Source organism: Macaca thibetana, chromosome 8, assembly GCF_024542745.1.
Source record: "Macaca thibetana thibetana isolate TM-01 chromosome 8, ASM2454274v1, whole genome shotgun sequence".
NCBI lineage: Eukaryota > Metazoa > Chordata > Mammalia > Primates > Cercopithecidae > Macaca > Macaca thibetana.
In genome coordinates, this window is record NC_065585.1 from 39,791,389 (window position 1) to 39,812,620 (window position 21,232).

At 35.6% G+C, this 21,232-nt stretch overlaps 1 protein-coding gene across 5 annotated transcripts in view; it reads right to left on the reverse strand.

The window, feature by feature from the left end:
- Positions 1-21,232, reverse strand: part of ZFPM2 (zinc finger protein, FOG family member 2) — a 503,464-nt gene that overhangs the window by 450,287 nt on the left and 31,945 nt on the right. For 2 of the 5 annotated variants that reach the window (XM_050802223.1, XM_050802219.1), the window contains exon 1: positions 12,754-16,367. The exons of the other annotated variants lie outside the window; for them this stretch is intronic. In XM_050802223.1, coding sequence (XP_050658180.1) covers positions 12,754-12,835 — 82 coding nt within the window. In that variant the 5' untranslated portion in view covers positions 12,836-16,367. Of the gene's footprint in view, positions 1-12,753; positions 16,368-21,232 lie in introns of those variants that run through there. 5 annotated transcript variants of the gene reach the window in all.

Sequence of the window (21,232 nt, forward strand, 5' to 3'; positions counted from 1 at the left end):
CGCATCTCCAAGACAATCCTAAGTCAAAAGAACAAAGCTGGAGGCATCACGCTACCTGACTTCAAACTATACTACAAGGCTACAGTAACCAAAACAGCATGGTACTGGTACCAAAACAGAGATATAGACCAATGGAACAGAACAGAGTCCTCAGAAATAATACCACACATCTACAGCCATTTGATCTTTGACAAACCTGAGAGAAACAAGAAATGGGGAAAGGATTCCCTATTTAATAAATGGTGCTGGGAAAATTGGCTAGCCATAAGTAGAAAGCTGAAACTGGATCCTTTCCTTACTCCTTATACGAAAATTAATTCAAGATGGATTAGAGACTTAAATGGTAGACCTAATACCATAAAAATCCTAGAGGAAAACCTAGGTATTACCATTCAGGACATAGGCATGGGCAAAGACTTCATGTCTAAAACACCAAAAGCAACGGCAGCAAAAGCCAAAATTGACAAATGGGATCTCATTAAACTAAAGAGCTTCTGCACAGCAAAAGAAACTACCATCAGAGTGAACAGGCAACCTACAGAATGGGAGAAAATTTTTGCAATCTACTCATCTGACAAAGGGCTAATATCCAGAACCTACAAAGAACTCAAACAAATTTACAAGAAAAAAACAAACAACCCCATCAAAAAGTGGGCAAAGGATATGAACAGACATTTCTCAAAAGAAGACATTCAGACAGCCAACAGACACATGAAAAAATGCTCATCATCACTGGCCATCAGAGAAATGCAAATCAAAACCACAATGAGATACCATCTCACACCAGTTAGAATGGCGATCATTAAAAAGTCAGGAAACAACAGGTGCTGGAGAGGATGTGGAGAAATAGGAACACTTTTACACTGTTGGTGGGCTTGTAAACTAGTTCAACCATTATGGAAAACAGTATGCCGATTCCTCAAGGATCTAGAACTAGATGTACCATATGACCCAGCCATCCCATTACTGGATATATACCCAAAGGATTATAAATTATGTTGCTATAAAGACACATGCACACTTATGTTTATTGCAGCACTATTCACAATAGCAAGACTTGGAATCAACCCAAATGTCCATCAGTGACAGATTGGATTAAGAAAATGTGGCACATATACACCATGGAATACTATGCAGCCATAAAAAAGGATGAGTTTGTGTCCTTTGTAGGGACTTGGATGCAGCTGGAATCCATCATTCTTAGCAAACTATCACAAGAACAGAAAACCAAACACCGCATGTTCTCACTCATAGGTGGGAACTGAACAATGAGATCACTCGGACTCAGGAAGGGGAACATCACACACCGGGGCCTATCATGGGGAGGGGGGACGGGGGAGGGATTGCACTGGGAGTTATACCTGATGTAAATGACAAGTTGATGGGTGCAGCACACCAACATGGCACAAGTATACATATGTAACAAACCTGCACGTTATGCACATGTACCCTACAACTTAAAGTATAATAATAACAAATAAATTAAAAAAAAAAAAAAAGAACAAGGACTTGAAAAAAAAAATTAAAATATGGGTTGTTTTGACTCTTTCTAGATCCTCTGCTTTCATCTAATGGTGATAAGAAAAGGGCCAATCACAATGGAATAGTGAGGCTAGAAGACTAAGGCAATTTGCCAACAAGAGGTCTTCTGGACAACAAGAATAGTAATGGACTTCTTGTTTTATAAATCCTTAAAGATAAGAAATCTTATATCTAAAACCATGCTGATCAGAGCACTTTGTGCCCTTATGTATACGAACTGGGAGATAATCTATGGATTCTGAATATTATTCCTACCTAAAACATTTTTCTCCTACTTCCCTTTATATTTTCTGAAGTCCTTTTTTCATTTATTAAACTCCACTTTATTCTGATCATTATCATAAAACTTTTCTTGCTTCCTGTTAAAATTCCTAATACGGTACATGCCGTGATGGATAAAACTTAGAAGAGCTTTCCTTTCCTACTTATTTTCTTTCCTTTCTACATGACTATACTAAATACTAAATAACTCAAAAATATTTTGGTAATTTGAAAAATTAACTGCCCTTCAAGAAATTGTTTGAAGAGTTTTCTGTTATTTTTAGGTATACACTAATATAGACATGTTTAAATCAACCCTAGGACACTATGATATTTTAGTGTCCTCATAACAGTTACTCCAATCTCTGAATACTTTTGCATCTACCAGACTTTTATTTACCTAGAAAGCTCAGAAAACATTATTTTTATTATTGATATTATTATTACTTGTTAGAAATATTTTTATTTTCTACAATTTATTTTGTATATTTCAAACCTTCAAAAGTTACAATACTAAATAATAAACATGCACATATCCTTTGTTTAGAATTACAAATTGCTAGCATTTTGCCACATTTTCTGTATGCTTCTTTCTCAATCATAAAAATAATAATTTCACTGTTGTTATTATTTTGCAAACCATTTGAAATGTAAGTTGCATGCACTATGACCTTTTATCCTAAGTAGTCCAATATATATCATCCGAGAAAAATGACATTCTATTATATAGCCAGAGTATATTTCAGTAATTCAGAACAATTAATTTTGATGGACACAATTATGTAATACACAGTACGGATTAAATTTTGCCAATCATCCTAATAAGTACTTTATAGCATTTTTTCTCCAATTAACAATCTAATCCAGTCTCATATTTTAGTCTTATATAAGGTGGTATCACATTTCTCTGACAGAATATGCAAATAATTTATATTTTAATTTCATACCTGCAGTCATGACCTAAAAATGTAATAATTCCTGTTCATTTACAAATTTCCTGAATTTGAGTTTGTATAACCACTTAAGAATGTATATCTTGATCTGTTTCCTTTCATGACCTTCTGATTGCTCTAAAGAATCTATGCCCTTAGATAACATCTGTAACCAGTTCTTACATAACTGTTGATCTGGTTTCCTTCCACTCAGTTTACAAACTCTTCCTAAAATCCCTTCTGTTCTCGGATGCTGACAATGTAATTATCTCCATCCTCCATTATTTCCAGACCACATTACAACTCAGAAAAGCCAAGTGTACAGATCTACCTCATTTAACCTTCTAGAAGCCCATCATCAGCAAGTATAAATTCTTTAAACATTCAGCTTTTGGACTAACATGACAAGAGAAAATATTACTCAATTTCCTATCTTTTTCTCCTTGTTATATAATTTTGTTTGACCAGCTCGGTATATGTTCTAGCAAAATCTGTGTGTGGATATGGGGTCACACACACAGAGAGAAACAAGAGTATTAAAACAAAAGTATTAAATAGAGGCTTAACATTTCTAGGATTTAACAAAGTTCTACTTAACTTCTTGAATTCAGGCTTCATGTCCTGCAAAATACATACCCATACAGAGGAGCCAGACCTAATTAGCATCGCAGAGTCAGTAGCACCCAATATTTTAAAGATCCGTCTAGTAATGAATTATAGCATCTTCAAAATCCATCACAGAGGTTCATGAGGACAACTGCTGCTGTGTGTACACACAGCACAACACATGGAATGAAGAGCTCTGGCTTTGGAGTTAGATAAGTTGTGTTCAAATCCCAGTTCTGTACATTACCAGCTAGATTACTTTGTGCAAATTACTTCACCTTCTCTGCCTTGTTTGCCCCAGGCATAAAATAGAGCACATATGCTATAAGTTAAAAACAATTCATATAAAAACTTTGCAACATGCCTTAACACAAAGAAAGTCTTCAATAAGTGTCTCTATCAAAAGAAGAGCTGTGGTACACTTGCTCTTGACTTAATCACATTAATTTCACCAACCTGTGGCTGCTGAAGTCCCTCCTGCTGTAATAGCCCCTTTTATTCTCAGGTTTCCATAGAGTCGTGTTGCACACACTATAATGCATATCACTAAGATGGTGCATCTGCCCCATAGGACAAAATATATAAAAAGTCATTTATAAAGGTTAGCCCAAACCTCCCATTCAATGTTTTTCCCTTTACAACATCTCTAAAGGATGATTAACTAAACACTTCTAAATGGAAATTTCATTACGCCACAATTTTGGAAAGGCAAGAATTATTAGAAAATTATTTCTTATTCTGAACTGGTAGTTACCTCCCTTAAAAAACATCTATCCATTAGAATGAGCTAACATTTATTGAGTACTTAGCTATCATGCAATTTACATATGCTAGCTTTTGTTGTCTTCTCCATAACCATATGAAACAGGTTCTATTTCTTACCCCCTCCCCCAATGATGCTATGCCAGTTTTGCACTTGATTTACTTTGCACTGTCATTTCAATGAGTTGTTTCTCAGTGGTTTACTAGTGCTTCATATGAAAGGTGGACTGAGACCCTGGACCAGTAACTAGATATCCTCTCATTTATTACCATACATTTTAACATATTACTATAAATTATTCCTCCAAAGTCTTAAACATAATAGACAAACACTGATAAAATTCCCAAAAGAAATACATAATATTCACTGTTATAATCACAAACACATATATACATACTATTACATTTATATTTATTATTTTAATGTGTATTCATGCTCTTCAGTGAAATTTTATAACATTATAAGCTCTTGATATTACTCTCACTGTCCCCATAAGCACACAATGAAGTGGTTTACACAAACTACATAGTATAGCTCCTTTCCAGAAAGAAAAAAAAACTCTTGGCTTACTGGATAGAAAAGTTACAAATTATCCACCCAAAGCACAGATCATAAACCTGACCCCCTTTTTAGATTTTTATTAGGACTGAAATAATTGATACTGACAGAACAAAGAGAAGATTCTTACAACCATAAAAATCATTTTGCTGCTACTAATATAACTGAATCCTACATCTAATGGATTATGTGGCCAGGCCAGCCTCATAATATCATCTAGTAACTAACTCTGTCCATATGCTGGCGTTCAATGGCCAAAGGCCCCATTTAATTAAGAAGATGGATTTATATACACTAATAATTCAAGTTAAAGCTTTGAGACCATAGCATTACCCAAGTTAAAAAAATGTTTTAACCTCACCATTTTTTCCTACTGAGTACACCTCCTATCTCTGCATGATGCCCCATCAAAAATAGACTTACAATATCAGATATGTTTAAAAATATAAAAGCATAATAATATTTAGCAGATATTTATATAATTCACGTCAGGATAATTGTCTTCAATTTTAAACAGACCCTCTTAACAAAGAGGGATTATTAATCTTGTGAAAACCTGATATTGAGATAAATCCATTTATCAGACACAGACATGGAAAAACATAGCCAGTTAAACATAGGAGCAAAGTTATCTAGAAATAACCTAATGGGCTCCTTCATGTGTGGTTTTATATATTTTATTATTTGCTCTAGTCATAAATCATGACATGTACACCCTTGGCTAAAATATGTTCTGGGAATAAAGCTCCTTCATTACAAAGTTAATGTTGAGAAGTACTTTGTAAATCAAATGAAAGAGAACCGCTGGGACTCATAGCCATGCACTTCAAAAAGGTCCTAGGTCAAAGTTGCACATCACCTCAAGCTAAGTAAAGATGATAGAAATGGCAAGCCCTAGATAATGCCGAGACATGTTTTTCTGGAGCAGCTATTATGCACCAGGCACTGTGATGGGCTGTGCCAATACAACAACCCCTACTTCTCTTTCTCCTATCTTGAAATTTATGGATACTGGGAGCAAAAACCAGGAAAAGGGAAACAGTATATTCCATAATCTAAACAGGGCAAAACACAGTCATTTTCATAATGGAAGTCAAGAGGAAAGGATTTGGGGAGGAAGAAACTTGCCATATTCTTGAGTAATCAGTTTCATAATGAAATAAATCAGGAATAAAATTAAGGAAAAAAATTTTAAAAACCTTTGTTTCTCCCATTTGCTTGGTATAAATAAGCATCAATGTTTTAATTTAACTTTTGAATGCCTATGACAGCTAATGCAGTCTGATTGGGCTCAAAGTGGAAAGAGTACAAAGAGCACATAAACCAGCAAGGAAGACACATAGGGCCTGAGATTGTCTTAGACAGGATTGACAGTAAGTACTAGTAACCAGTTATTACTTATCTCCTTAAAAGAATTCTCCTTGTGATACATCTGTCCAACTTATCTTCCACGTATCTTTGCAGTATGTCTTTAATAAAGAATTAACTTCATTTGTTAAAAAAATGTAAAAAGAGGTTAAAAGATGCCTCCTCAGTGATTTCTGCTTTGTATCAAGCACTCTTTACTCTTGCATGTCTCCCTACCTAGCAAGAAAACCACTCTACTACAGATGAAAAGTCCAAGAGAGGTAATTCACTATCATAGACAATGCCTACTGATTGAATTATGTAAAATACCGTAACTTCCACACACAATTAAGAAGCAACTGACCTCAATTCAACGACAAGTCAATATGTCATTCTGCATTCAGAATTAGTATGAACACTCATTTTGAGATATGATAGTATCATCTTGATATCAAAAATGGTGCTTGGATTTTAACCCTTAATCCATCAACAGTGAATTATTTAAACAACACATTTATAAAGATGTGCGAAGTTTTATACTTTTAAACTATAAGTTTTAACAGAGGCTGAAATTATCTCTGGGGCATTGGAAACCATCAATCATTTTTGAAAACTCTGAGGATTCTGAATTGCATGGAAAACTAAATGAAGGGAGGAATTAAATTAAGTAGTTCCCTAGATAAGTGCCTACATTTGCAAATTTCCAAACAAACTGAGGAATCTCTGTCTTGTTTTGCATATCGAAGCCCAAGTCCATGCCACTAAGTAAGGTGGTCCTGGCTGAGCACATCAGTCTGTCTCGACGGTAGCCCATTCTGACTGGACTAAAAGGGAAATCATTTTTCTCCCTCACTAAGCAATATGGTTTCCTTTGGGGACTTTCCACGTTATATTTTGCTAAATGAACAAGCAAACAAAAACCACTGATGCTAACTAACTGCTGCTTGTTGATTTTATTGGATGAATATCTTAAAATGGATCAGAAAATTCTTTATAATCCCAAATTTCATTACTTACATTGGTCACTTTTACAAACTACTCCAGAGATTAGGCATCATATTTAATCACCTATTTAAAATATTGAAATTGAATATCTGATAATGGAATTTACTTCATTCCTTAAATTTGCTACCCCAAGACAGGCTTACCATCCACTGGAAGAAGTTTTATCTGGTTCCAGCAAACATGTTCTCAGCAATTAAGTCCTCAAATCTAAAACCTCGCCTTTTATATCACCATTCCAAAATTCAAATGAGATTTCTAACATAAGCTTGGGGAAGAGCAGACTTGCAAATTGAAAGGCCAATGATCTCTTCCACTCACCTATCACTGGATCTAAAATTACCATATATTAGCTTCTTCCTGTGAGTTACGTGATCACCAAAAACACATTGAAAGCATGCTAAATGCCCTAGTTGCTAATGAGACAGGGCAGGCAAGGGCCCTCTTTACACCAGCACTTATGAACGAAGCTGGTCTTATCAGAGTGAGTAATAAGGAAGTTGGGGGCTGAGAGCAAGTTGAGATAATAGAGCCCAGGACAGAAAAGTTTAATGGGGAAGTGACAAGGAAGGAAGAGTGAACCAAAGAATAGAAAGGGAAGGACTAAACGGGAGGTGCAGTAGGAACAGTAATTATCAGTGCCCTAGAAGGCCAAAGATCAAGACCACAGACGTTCAGAGTTAAAAGCCCGCTTCTAAGGATGCACTATACAAAAAACGGATTGTCCGTTGGAGCTGGTTGCTGTCTAAGTGAACATAAAAGCATTTCTTTTTAAAGTTTGTTGATCTGAGGACTTTATAGGAGCTCTCACACTTGATTCGGCCAACAGACATCTTTGTCAATCCTGTAAAACTAAGGATCCATTTTTCTTGTTTTTTTTTTTATTCTTGCAGCATGGATACTATATGTAGACTTATCAAGACAGACACAATCTCTACATTTGATTATAAAAAAGTTTGGAGGTTAAAATGTCAAGCAGTTTAGTTACAATGAAATAGGGTTTTCTAATCTCTTTAATGGACTCTGACACATTTGTTGAATATAAGATCTTTACTAATTTGTAGTTGAGATGAATATATATAAAATTTCCCTGAACCTCTTTTTCCTGAACTTTTCTTCCTGATTTTAATTTAAATAAAAAGTGCCATAATTAATTTCAGAATGTAAATGTCTCACTCCTACTTGCCATGAATCATGTTTTTAATTGCCCTATTTCTTGACCTAGTAATTATTGCTTGTCTGAATTATATTAGCTCTCCCCTCCCCCAATCAACCAATTCCTACTTCCAGACAATATGTTATAGCATTATAAAAATTTACATTATAAAAATTAAGGTTGTCTTAGTAAAATGCAGCTCATATATATCAGGAAAGACATGCATTTTAAGTCTCCCCAACTTCTGAATAAACAATATGCCTACACAAATCTCCACTTAGTGTCAGAATTCTGTATTGAAGCTAAGACCACTATATAGGAATTGAGGCTGATAATGTCTAGCTGTAGTCCACAACACATCTGCCTCTTCTTTCTCCACAAATTTTCTTTGCTAAAAAAAAACCCTGTATCTCAGTTTTCAAGAATATGCAAGTAGATAAGACAGACTATAAACCACATACTGAGAAATATCTATTTATAAATTATTTAAGTTAATTTTAGAAAATTAGTAAATTTAGAAAATTTTAGAAAATTGAATTTTCAACAATAGATCTTTCTTCCTATATGCTCAGATCTCATGGCTTACACGGCTCCTTAGTATCCTCTATGTCCTGTTTTCACTAAAGCTATCTGTCTGCTCCATTCCTAAGTTTCCCCAAACTTAGGAATACATATCATTTATTATTGCACCTTCCACAGTGTGTTAGCACATGGCCTCATGGTAAGAAACAGTATGCCATAATAGCAATATTATGGCTGTGGGAGTTGGATGAAGCTCAGTTTGAATCTAAGACGCATTCTTTATTCCTTTGAGTCTAATTTGAAGTGTCAGTGTGAGGACAATATGATATAATCTGAATTAAAGCATGTAGCAGAATATCTGGTACGTGGTGGGCAAATAATACGTGTTACTTTTCTTCATTCCTTCCCTCATTAAAATTAAAAAACTAAAACTTACAAAGGACATGTTACACAAATATTTCAAAACAAAATAATTTGGCAATGCTTTCACCTTAGACTCACATAGCAAAAGATCTTGTAAAATTTACGTTTCATGGTGTGGCTACTCACAGTGGGAAGATAAAAATGTTTTCTATTAAAATATATTTAGCAAGCCACAGAGAAAAAGAAAAAATATGTGACACCACTATTATAGACGAAATGGAGACAATGATCATTTAAAATTTTATCAAGATCCTAAAACCTTGAAAGAGGTACTAAGAATTATCTTATGAAACATGTAATATTCATGTAGTCTGATTTTTTTCAAAGTCCTTGACCCATGTAAAGGTGAGTGGAGATACACGTTCATTCTTGATCACTTTCATGAATCCCTTTAAAAAGCAATCAAGTTAACCAAGTGAAAAGGAAAATATTGGCCAAGGGTTCTTTCTCCCACTCCAGCTGTCTTAGCACCCTCTAAACCCAGCTGGCTACCTTAGGGAATATTGTTAAATAATAAAATCAACAGCTATGCTAGAAGAAAACAATACTTTTATTTTTGACCTCTGATCTAGGTGTGACTCTTCTGATTTCCAACCAAGGGAATTCTGTACCAAAATTCTAGCAATCAATCAGTAACATGCAACAAATTTAAAATGAATGACACAACAATGCCAATATTACAAACGGGTTCACAAAGCTGCTACTTCCAATACTGTGTACACTCAAGACTTTCCGCACATTTATTCACTCAGGGGAAGACCATTTTGAGAAAAGGAACTGTGTTTTATTAACATAAGTATGACTTCTTCACCTTCCAAGACTCTAGCATTATGATACAAATCGGCACTTGAGTAATGTCAATACAATTAAAAATAAATAAATATAACCAACAGAATGCAGCAATAAACAAAGCAATCTAAAATCTGAGTCTTCTAAATGAAGAGCCTGCTATCATCACAGCATCTCAGTGTCACTAATAGTAATAACCCTCTAGGGCATTATAACTTTTCAGTAGGCATCAGACATAACACAAATCCAATACAATCAGTATTAGCTGTAAAATACGAACTTAGTAGCACCAATATAAAGATCAGTTGCCCTGATCTAGTATAGTTATTGTCACCTCACAATATTACAAAATTTAAGAGGATAATGAAAAAAAAATTGGCAGGGCGAATTCTGCCTCTACCTAAATAAAGTGCTTTAGAATCTCCTATGCAGTATGATTTTACTTCTAGATGACTTGAAAGTTATAATTGCGTCTCAGATCTAAGCTATACTAAATTGATAGAAACAAATATTATCCTTATACATTCAATAATATACCGTAGGATTTTAAAAAAATAGTATACACACATACACACATGCATTCACATGCAATCATGTCTTGCTTAACAACAAAGATGCGTTCTAAGAAATACACTGTTAGGCGATTTCATTGCTACGTAACATCATAGGGTAAACCTGCCCAGGCTGCATGTTACAGCCTGTTGTTCTTAGGCTAAAAACCTGTACAGCACGTTATTATATAAATAGTGTAGGTAAGTATAGCACAATGGTATTTGCATATCTAAACATACCTAAACATAAAAAAAGGTACAGTAAAAATATGGTAATATAATCTTACGGGACCACCATCATATATGTGGCCCACTGTTGACTGAAACGTCATGATGTAGTACATGACTGAATGTAAAATCTATTATATGTAAGCTTCAATTTCCATAAAGCATTATTCTGAAAATTTATTTTTTAAAAAGAATCTATATATATACAGATGATGTAATCTACATTTTAAAATAACACTAGATAGTATTATTTAGGTGATGTTACTAGAGAGAACAATAAATAACTAGCACATATATGTACCAAATGGTGAAAAGTGAAAGATCTCAAGAAATGTTTGAGTATTTTTTAAAGTCCAGGATTATAATGAATAACGAACTCCATATCCCTTATTTTTTAGCATCTATCTAAATATATGAAAATGATAATAATTTGGTACAGAGAGACAACTTCTGTCCTTCAGGAAAACAGCCTGATGAAATTGTTCAAAGAATCTGAAATTTCACTCATTTTGCAAATACTTTCCTGTATGATGAAAGAACAGAGCCATGTACCAAAATGAAACCAACCTAAGTGACAAAATAGGGCCAGAATAATGTTGCTCTTCAGTTGCTTTCCTTCTCGCCTAGGTCAAAGCCACATAAAACTGAATATAGTATACGTTTGCTCTTAGAGAAGGCTGTGGGCTTTCCATTGCTCACCATAGTGATCCAGCTCTTTTGATTTATATTTTAATCAGTTCAGCTGAATCAGTTAATTCAGAAAAACAGATGAAACTTATAAAATAACCAATATTAGAAACAAAAATTTTGATTCAAAATGTCACTCTGCATTTTATGATGATGGATGAGAGATCAGAAACCTTTGGATATAGTTTTTTCAATTGAAATATTGAGAGTGGGTCCCTTAGTCCATTCTCACACTGCTATACAGAATACCCGAGAGTAGGGCCAGGCATGGTGGCTCATGCCTGTAAGCACTTTGGGAGGCTGAGGCAGATGGATCATGAGGTCAGGAGATCAAGACCATCCTGGTTAACACAGTGAAACCCCATTTCTACTAAAAATACAAAAAAGTAGCCAGGCATGGTGGCACGTGCCTGTAGTCCCAGCTACTCGGGAGGCTGAAGCAGGAGAATCACTTGAACCTGGGAGGTGGAGGTTGCAATGAGCCAAGATCACATCAATGCACTCCAGCCTGGGTGACAGAGCAAGACTCAAAACAACAACCAAAAAAGAAAGAAAGAAAAAGAAAGAAAGAAAGAAAAGAAAGAGAGAGAGAGAGAGAGAGAAGAAAGAAAGAAAGAAAGAAAGAAAGAAAGAAAGAAAGAAAGAAAAAGAAAGAAAGAAAGAAAAGAGAAAGAAATATCCGAGAGTGGGTAATTGACAAACAAAGGAGGTTTAATTGACTCACAGTTCTGCATGGCTCGGGAGGCCTCAGGAAACTTACAATCATGGCAGAAGGGGAAGCAGGCATGTCTTACATGGTGGCAGGCAAGAGAGAGACAGAAGTCGAGCACAGGAAAAGCTACCATTTATAAAACCATCAGGTTCACTCACTGTCACAAGAACAGCATGGGGGAAATCGCCCCCATGATCTAATTATCTCCCACCAAGTCTCTCCTTCAACACTTGGGGATTACAATTCAAAATGGGATTTAGGTGGGACACAAAACCTAACCATATCAGTGAGTTTGTCTGATACTTACCTCTGGGGTTCCACAGACAAACTCTTTTGTTGTTGTTGTTGTTGTTTTTTTGAAATGGAGTCTCACTCTTTCATCAGGCTAGAGTGCAGTGGTATGATCTCAGCTCACTGTAATCTCTGCCTCCCAGGTTCAAGTGATTTTCCTGCCTCAGCCTCCCAAGTAGCTGGGACTACAGGCACGCACCAACACGCCCAGCTAATTTTTGTATTTTTAGTAGAAATGGGGTTTCACCATGTTGGCCAGGATGGTCTCGATCTCTTGACCTCATGATCCACCCGCCTCGGCCTCCTAAACTGCTGGGATTACAGGAGTGAGCCACCGCCTGGCCGACAAGTAGCTCTTAATCTTCAGCATATATATGCCTCACCTGGAGAGACTGTTACTCCACAGCATCCCAGGATCCACACACAGAGATTCTGTGTCAGTAGGTCTGAGGCAAATCCCACCATTCTGCTTTGCTAACCAGCTTCCAGGTCATGTTAATAGCCTTGGTCCGTGCACTGACCACGCTTTGATTAGCACTGCCATCATTGTCTGTGATTCTGGGATTGGACACCTCTGCGTTCTAGGACCGCATCACAATTCAGCTCTAGCAACAACTAAGTCACATGAAAGAATCCTAGCAAAAGTTGAGAAATATGCATTAAACATAAATATTGGGGTCAGGCATGGTGAGCTAAGATCATGCCACTGCACTCCAGCCTGGGCGACAGAGCAAGACTCCATTTCGGAAAAAAAAAAAAAATGAATCTTGGAATCCCTAATATAGTTACTGAAACCAACCCTATAAATGCTGATTTCCTAAGCTCCAGTTTTATGACACACTAGGTTATCTCCAGTTATCTCCAGAGGTGACATAAGAGCTTCACAAAATTAATTTTACTCCATTTTAATTTAACAAGGTTCACATCTGGAAAATGAATGCAGAATTTGTTGGTTGAAGTGAAAGTAAAGAACAGCTGAATCCATTAACTCTGCTCCTATAACCTAAAGCTCTTTGCTTAATTTTGTTAAATTCATTAAGGATTTTGCTTTTAACTTGGACCTTGTGCCTCATTCTAATAGAGTGGCAAAATGCTATGGTCAAGTTGCAAACTATTTATGGAAGGGTAATTATAAATATGTAAAGGCTCTGATGAACCCAGTAACAGGCAGTGGCAGGGGTGGCGCCATCATTCCATGGTTAAGGAGATAGATGACTTACACGTCCTTCCTTTTACTAACGTGTTCACTTCCAAAGTCAATTATTGAAAGTGAAAATGATAGCCCTTAAAAACTGATGATTTATCTCTATTTATCTTTAGATTACTGGTAATTGTTTTTTAAAGGAATATACTTTTTTTTTTTTCCTAAGGGGCAAAAAATCTTCTAGAAGCAAACATAAACCAACTGACTTTGCAAAAAAAAAAAAAGGTTGTTATTATAACAAAATATTCAATAATGTCTCCCAATTCATCTCTGTAGCTAGTTATGGTTTTTAAATTTGTAGTCTGATTTTATAAATCAAACAAGACCTGAAGTAAATGCTTACCATTTGCTTACCACATTGGTATGAGATATAAGGTTTACATAAAAGCAAAAAGCATAAGAACTCTTTGTGTGTCCTTAAAATGCTTCCATTCCTCTTAGGGAGAAAAAGATAATATATATGTAGAAAAAATACAGAAAATGTGTCGAACTGTCTGACACTGACTATTACTGAAATAGAAGTATAAAAAGGAATAATTGCTGTGGATTAGGAGAATATTGAAAAGCCTCTTGAAGGATGTGGAACTTCCACTGGACCTTTTCAATCAGAAAGATTTAGATGATGAAGGAGAAAAGACAGGGGCATCATATGAACAAAGGCAAGAGGCAGGGACTCATGTGTGTGCTGGGAGATGAGGTCTCCAGGGAGCAGTACTACTTCACTGGAACATAAGCCAGGGGCTTGACAGTAGGAGAAATAGTTTGCGAAAAGCAAAGTATTGCAAATTATGGGAAGTCCTAAAACAAGGTAGACAAATTGGACTTGATAAAGTAGGTAATAAAGAGCCATAGCAGACTTTCAGCAATGGCAATGACATGCTGTTAATTGTTTTTAGAAGATCAGCCTGGTAGACTTGAGGGAGGCGAGATTACAAGCAGGATGAAACAGTAAGAGGAGGAACACAGGCAAATCAGTGAGTGGCGCCACTTCTTGAAAAGGCAGGCAAGAAATAGAAATGGATTGGGTAAAGAAATAAATGCTAAAAACATTACAGTCATCAACTGTGGGGGGAAGGGGTAAGCCTCAACAACTACAAAGAAAACAAACTAAATAAGGACCAGAAAGGCACTTCTTTGCTGTCTTTTGAAGTAGAAAGTTATTTCTGCACATGTAAACTGTATATATATCAGTTTCTAAGTATAGCTGTGAGGGTCAATATTCACAGCACCTGGCTTTATAGGAAGTGCAGGCCTGAAGATGAAAAGCAACACAACTGCTTACAGTGTCTCCGATTACAGATCCTTTTGATCTTACAAAATAAAAAGCAATAAATGGGAAAGAATCCCACTGACTATGTGTAATGAATCAAATAGAGCTGTGTCTAACTTTTATTGATTGCCAGTCAGCCATTTATTAATATTTAATTAGGACCAACCATGTACAAGCCAATGTGTTAGGTGCCATGGATGATGGGAACATAGAAGAGGTCAGCTGACAACTTCCCCAAGCACCACACATACATAGAAACCTGTCTTGGCCTTCTAAAGCAGGCATGAACTTGAAAAGCAAGTGCCAATGGGAAATCACTGTACTCTCTCGAACAATAACAAAACAGCTTTATCCTTTACCAAAGAAAGTTTGAATTACAGGATGACAAGAAAAGGAGGAATTCTGAAAGTAGAAAGTTTAACCACTGTGTTTGTTACAATTCCCTTTCACAAAAACGTCCATGTAAGGAGTTATAATTCTATAGCTTTTATAGTTCAAAAAGATGTAATAAAACCAGGTGTTGATTACAGGAGAGAAAAGAGGGAAGGAGAGAGACGGGGCGTGCTTAATCTTTTCCTGGTGGTATACTTTCAGTATGAGAAGCAAACATTTTCACCAGCTCATTACAAAACCTGATGGCATCCACATGTTCAAACACATATTCCATGTAAATGAATGCATTGTGATTATTATAATTAAGTTTGTACCTGAAATTTATAATATATGCTGCAACACAAACTGTAGTATTTTTTTATTTAGGAATCACCTAAACTATATTGGTCAAAATGTCTTTGGGCATATTCCCTATATATACAAATATAAATGGCAAAAGCAAATACATGAATGGACTTGTGAGCAATCTCTTGTCATTTCTTCTTTTCCGTCTCACAGAGGGAAATTAAATAAGAAAATAAAAGCAAGTAAAAATAGGTAATATTTACAGCATCTTAAAATTTTAGGTACTCTCTGATCATAAAATTGAAAAGCATGCTTGTTTGCTAAAAGGCATAGTAAATGGAATTATTACTGTAAAATGTTAATGTACACAGCTCTATAGTGGGCCAACTTCTTGCGAGTTTTCAAGTAGGAAATTTTCTAGAATTTAAAAGAACAAAACTATTACCCAACATGAACACATTAATTAGCCAGCAAAAAAGATACCATAAGAAAAGATTAAAGAATTTTTGTCTGAAGAATTTTCTGCGCAAAACTCCTTAGCATAGTATGACAGGAGAATAAGAATGAAAAATGACAGTTCTTACCAGTTAGAAAAAAAATAGCCTATCAATAGTGACTTCTAAAATCAAAACTTCAAACATCCTTAGCAATATATTTTATTTTGCCAAATAAAAGCATAGTAGGAATGCAACTGTTAATACAGAGAAATAAGTTTTAAATGATTTTACAACATCACTTTGAGTTGTTCACATTTTCAGCGAGTAAATTCTCATGTTAAAATAAATGATTTAATTGTTACATGAAAAAAATTGCAAAAAATAGCATGTTACATCTGAAAATATAGAAACTTTATAACATTTTATTGTATTTTATTATTTATTTATTTATTTATTTATTTATTTATTTATTTATTTTTGAGATGGAGTCTCGCTCTGTCGCCCAGGTTGGAGTGCGGTGGCGCAATCTCGGCTCACTGCTAACTCTGCCTCTGGGGTTCATGCCATTCTCCTGCCTCAGCCTCCCGAGTAGCTGGGACTACAGGCACCCACCACCACGCCCAGCTACTTTTTTGTATTTTTAGTAGAGACAGAGTTTCACCGTGTTAGCCAGGATGGTCTCGATCTCCTGACCTCATGATAAAGTATCATCCTACTACATACAAGTTTCAAAACTCAAAATTGTGTTGCTTCTCATTTTACTGTGTGTGGTTTTGTACTAAAATTAAATGCATTAGACAGAACACAGTTAAGGAATGGAAGAGTAGTTATTTGTTTTACCCTCTTTGAACATACAGATGTTCAATGATCATACCTCACCAATACATGCCTACTGCCACTCATGTTTCACTTTCCAAATACTCAGGGTTTAAAACAGAGCAGACTGCACTTTTGATAACATCTGCTACAACAAATAACAAAAAAAGAGTGTGAAGTCTGATGAATGTTTAAACAGAACATTTTTTATGGATCAGCTAAATCTTTTCTGCTTTTTAATTAAAAGTAAAGAAAATGGAACTTAATTATCCTGTAAAGATTAGCTTGTGGGCATCTTCCTGTAAATTACTTCTAATTGAAAGCAAATTGTCAAGTGACATTCAAAGTACTGTCCTTTAAAACACAGCTGTTCTACTGCTGATTTCAGTGCATTGCAGTGTTTTCTTGTTACAATACAGCATATTTGAATATTTTAACAATTTCACTGGTTTTGTATAGATTTCCGTTTAACATATCTTAATCACATTTCTTCGTGTAAAAAAGTTAGCATCCTTAAGTGGTTTGCAGCCTCTTTAGCCTATCATGAGTGCTCTCCACTGAGGTTTACTTTTTTTATTTGCTTGCTTAGAGTACCACATCTGGACAACAATGATCCAGGAAGTGGGTGATCATACTCATTAGAATACAGCCACAACCCAACTCTTTATGATACCTGTATAATTAAGCCACAGTTTATTGATGTTTTAAAACATACTACAAGTTCAAGTGAAATTCTTACTAGAAACTGAAAACAAGCAACTTTTCATAATTTAGCACTTAGAATAAAACTCCAGTCCTTTTAAAAAAATTTAAGTAAACACTAAAGGGCAATGTGACACCTGCTAACACAAGGGTTCTAATGCTAAATTTTAATATGAAGACAGATAAGAAGCAAATAAGGAGTATTAATCCATTAACCCACTAAAATATATTTCTGCTTCTATCCAGTTATATATTTATTTATCCACTAAGTATTGCTAATTAGCTACTATTGTCTAGCACTGTACTCAGTTCTGGAGACATAGCCAAAAAATAAAAGAGTCACAGTTCTAATGGAATTTATACTCCAGAAAAGGAGAACAGAAAATTAAACCTAGATAGCTTTTTGGTGTCAGGGACTACCTGGATTCCTAGGCATAGGTTGTTTAAAACATCTAACAACAACATCATCAACAACAACAACAAAAATCCTTGCCTGTGTGGTGTTCTTATTTCAGTTGATGGTAAATGCTTTGAAAAAAAAAATCAGAATATGGTGATAACCAGTCACACAAAAGGAGGCACTACCCTATATGGGGTGACCAGGGAAGGACTCTCTACTTGGGGGACATCTGAACAGAACACAGAGTGAATTAATGCGTGCCAGGGAGACCCAGGCACAGTGCAGTATGAGAGTATGGCAGGCGGGGAGGTCCCTTCAGCATTAGGGAAGTCTCTATGAAGGAGACTTCTGATACCCAAGAAAGTAGTGTGAAAAAAGTGAAAGAAAGGTAAAAGATTATGAATCATGTTGGAAGGTTTATGTTTTTGCTTAGACAATAGGATGACTCAAACCACAAACCCAAACCCAACTAATACCTACTCTAATTCTCCAGATAGTATGTTTTCAAGCTGTGTATTTAGCGCAAACCCTTTACAACACATTTATCTTATTTTGACATATTGATATGCTAATGTTGTGCTCTAGAGTGAAATCATCTGGATGAGGTGCTCTCAATGTAACTGACTGGTATAGATGAATAGGTAGGTAGGTAGGTTAGCTGGTAAGCAAGCAGGCAGGTAAGCAGGCAGGTAGGCAGGCAGGCAGGCAGGCAGGCAGGCAGACCAATAAGGTTTAAATGTTAAATGTTAATATTTTTCAGTAAGCAAAAAGCCACTTTACAATAATGCAGGACAAAAATCTGAACCACAATTTGGGCTCTGTTTCTCATGGCAATATTTATGGAGATGTCTGAGAAACGATAACCAGAAAGCAAAATTCTGAATCTTATTCTCACCTGCTCAAGCACATCAGCAGATCCAGATAATAAAAGGGTCAAAGACAGGTCAAAAAAATGGTAAAATGGGAACTTTGGGATGTTTTTTTAGTCATGCCAAAAGAACTGAAAAAAACATGTAAAAAAGGAGGATTTTCTGAACTCTTTTCAAATTAAAATCATGCTCTTCATTAATACTGAATTAATGTGGGCTACTGTTTTAATATAAATACTATTACTTTTAACAAAATTTACTGAAGAATGTTAAGAAAAACTGTGTCCTGGTAATCATATAAATTATAATTGAGACTGTTATTGTGTATTAAATAAACAGTTTAGAGCATATAATGAAAGAACAGGGATATTTTAATTAGGTATTTAAAACTTGTCAAACTTTAAGTTTCTACTGTGGTTTCAAAGTTAAAATGTTATTTTCATAAAGAAATATTTAAACCATCCAACAATGTGCAAAATCAACACAACACTATCTATTTTGTAACCAAGGCTTAGTTCCCAACTTAAGATGCATAAAGTTTAGGAAATGATGCATCCATTGGCTATAATTAAGCTCAGCTTAAAAAACTCATTCTAAATTAGTGGCTTTCTCATTTCAGCATGCAACCATTTGCAGGGCATCTTAAAACCCTGAATCCTGGGTGCCCCTCTCAAGATTCTGGCTCCAAGTCTGGAGTGTAGTTCAGTAATGTGCATTTCTAATGAGCTCCGAGGGGATGCTGATGCTACTGCCAGATCCTAGAAAAATGCCCATCTTTTTAGTTAAATAACTTCTCCATTGATTAAATATCCAAAGTTTTGCTTTTAATATAAAATTGAGCCTTTTTTCCAAAAGGAAAAATGGTCTCCCATCTTTTTCACAGCAATGAATTTGAATATATACTTTTAAAAAAATATTTGGTTCAGAGAATAAATAATTATTTCTTCCCTATGAATAGCCCAGATTTCATCATTTACACTTTTAATCAGCAATATTATCTGCAAGCCAAATTTAGTCATTAAAAGGAGGATAACCAGAAAGCAAAATTCTGAGTCTTATTCTCATCTGCTCAAGCAAATCAGGAGAAACAGTTAATGTATTTCATGGCAATTCTGATTCCAGTCAAAGGATTCTGAGTCAGGATCTTTTACGTAAGTACAAAGTTGAATTTGCACCTAAATATTCTAGTTAAATTTGATGTATAGTCAGCCCTCCTTATCTGAGGTTTCCACATCCCAGAATTCAATCAATCATAGATTGGAAATACTTACATACACACACACACACACACACACACACACGAAATAATGCAACAATAAAAGAACGCTAATTTTAAAATACAGTATAGCCACTATTTACATAGTATTTACACTGTATTAAGTACCATAAGTAACCTAGAAATGATTTAAAGTATACAGGAGGATTGACTAAATTATATGCAAATATATTTTCTTTTGCTTTTTGCTTTTTTCTTTTCTTTTTGAGACAGAGTCTCGCTCTGTGGCCCAGGCTGGAGTGCAATGGTGCGATCTCAGCTCACTGCAACTTCTGTCTTCCAGGTTCAAGCGATTCTCCTGCCTCAGCCTCCCCAGTAGCTGGAATTAGAGGCGTGTGCCACCACACCCAACTAATTTTTGCATTTTTAGTAGAGATGGGATTTCACCATGTTGGCCAGGCTGGTCTCGAACTCCTGATCTCAAGTGATCTGCCCACACCAGCCTCCCAAGGTGCTAGGATTACAGGTGTGAGCCACCACACCCAGCCCATTACTAAGTCATTTTCTACCTGGGATCTAGTATCTGCTAGGGGTCCTGAAACCAATTCTCCACAGATACTGAGGGAGGACTATCTATTTCAACTGTGAAATAAGATGGAATATGATAATCTTCATATCAGGGAAGGTACGACACTTTTGTATCCTCCAAAAGTCGCCAATAAATAGATGAACCAATGAGTAAGTAAAGAGTATACTGATGTGCTAAAATATCCATCAAGGTGACATCTTATTCATTTCCTCAGTGTCCTCCAACAAAATTACAATTGCCTACCAAGTTTTCTTCTTTGCTGTCTCCCTATCCTAAGAAATATATCTTTCCATTTTTCCTACTAATAAACTCTCATTTTCTTCATCTTTTGGCCTAAGATTCAGTCTGTGCAGTCTTTCTATCTGATTCAATCTACAGTACTCTATCTTTGTATTTATCTGGTTATTTGTTCTATGAATATTTTCACTAATCAAATATCTCATAACCTTTAGAGTAGAATTTTCTGTCTCTTATTTAACCTTAGAGCACCAGGACAGGTGCTCAATGTGGAGTAGATTGCCAAGTTCCTTTCCTTTTCAAAACCCACCTATGGCCAAGGAAATCATTTCTGCACACCTGAATTGCTTTAACAGACTCTCCGAAGGTGGCTGCCTTTAGCCTCTGGGCAAGTTATTGTTTAATGATACCACTTCCTGCTCAAAATGTACCTTGATATTCTAG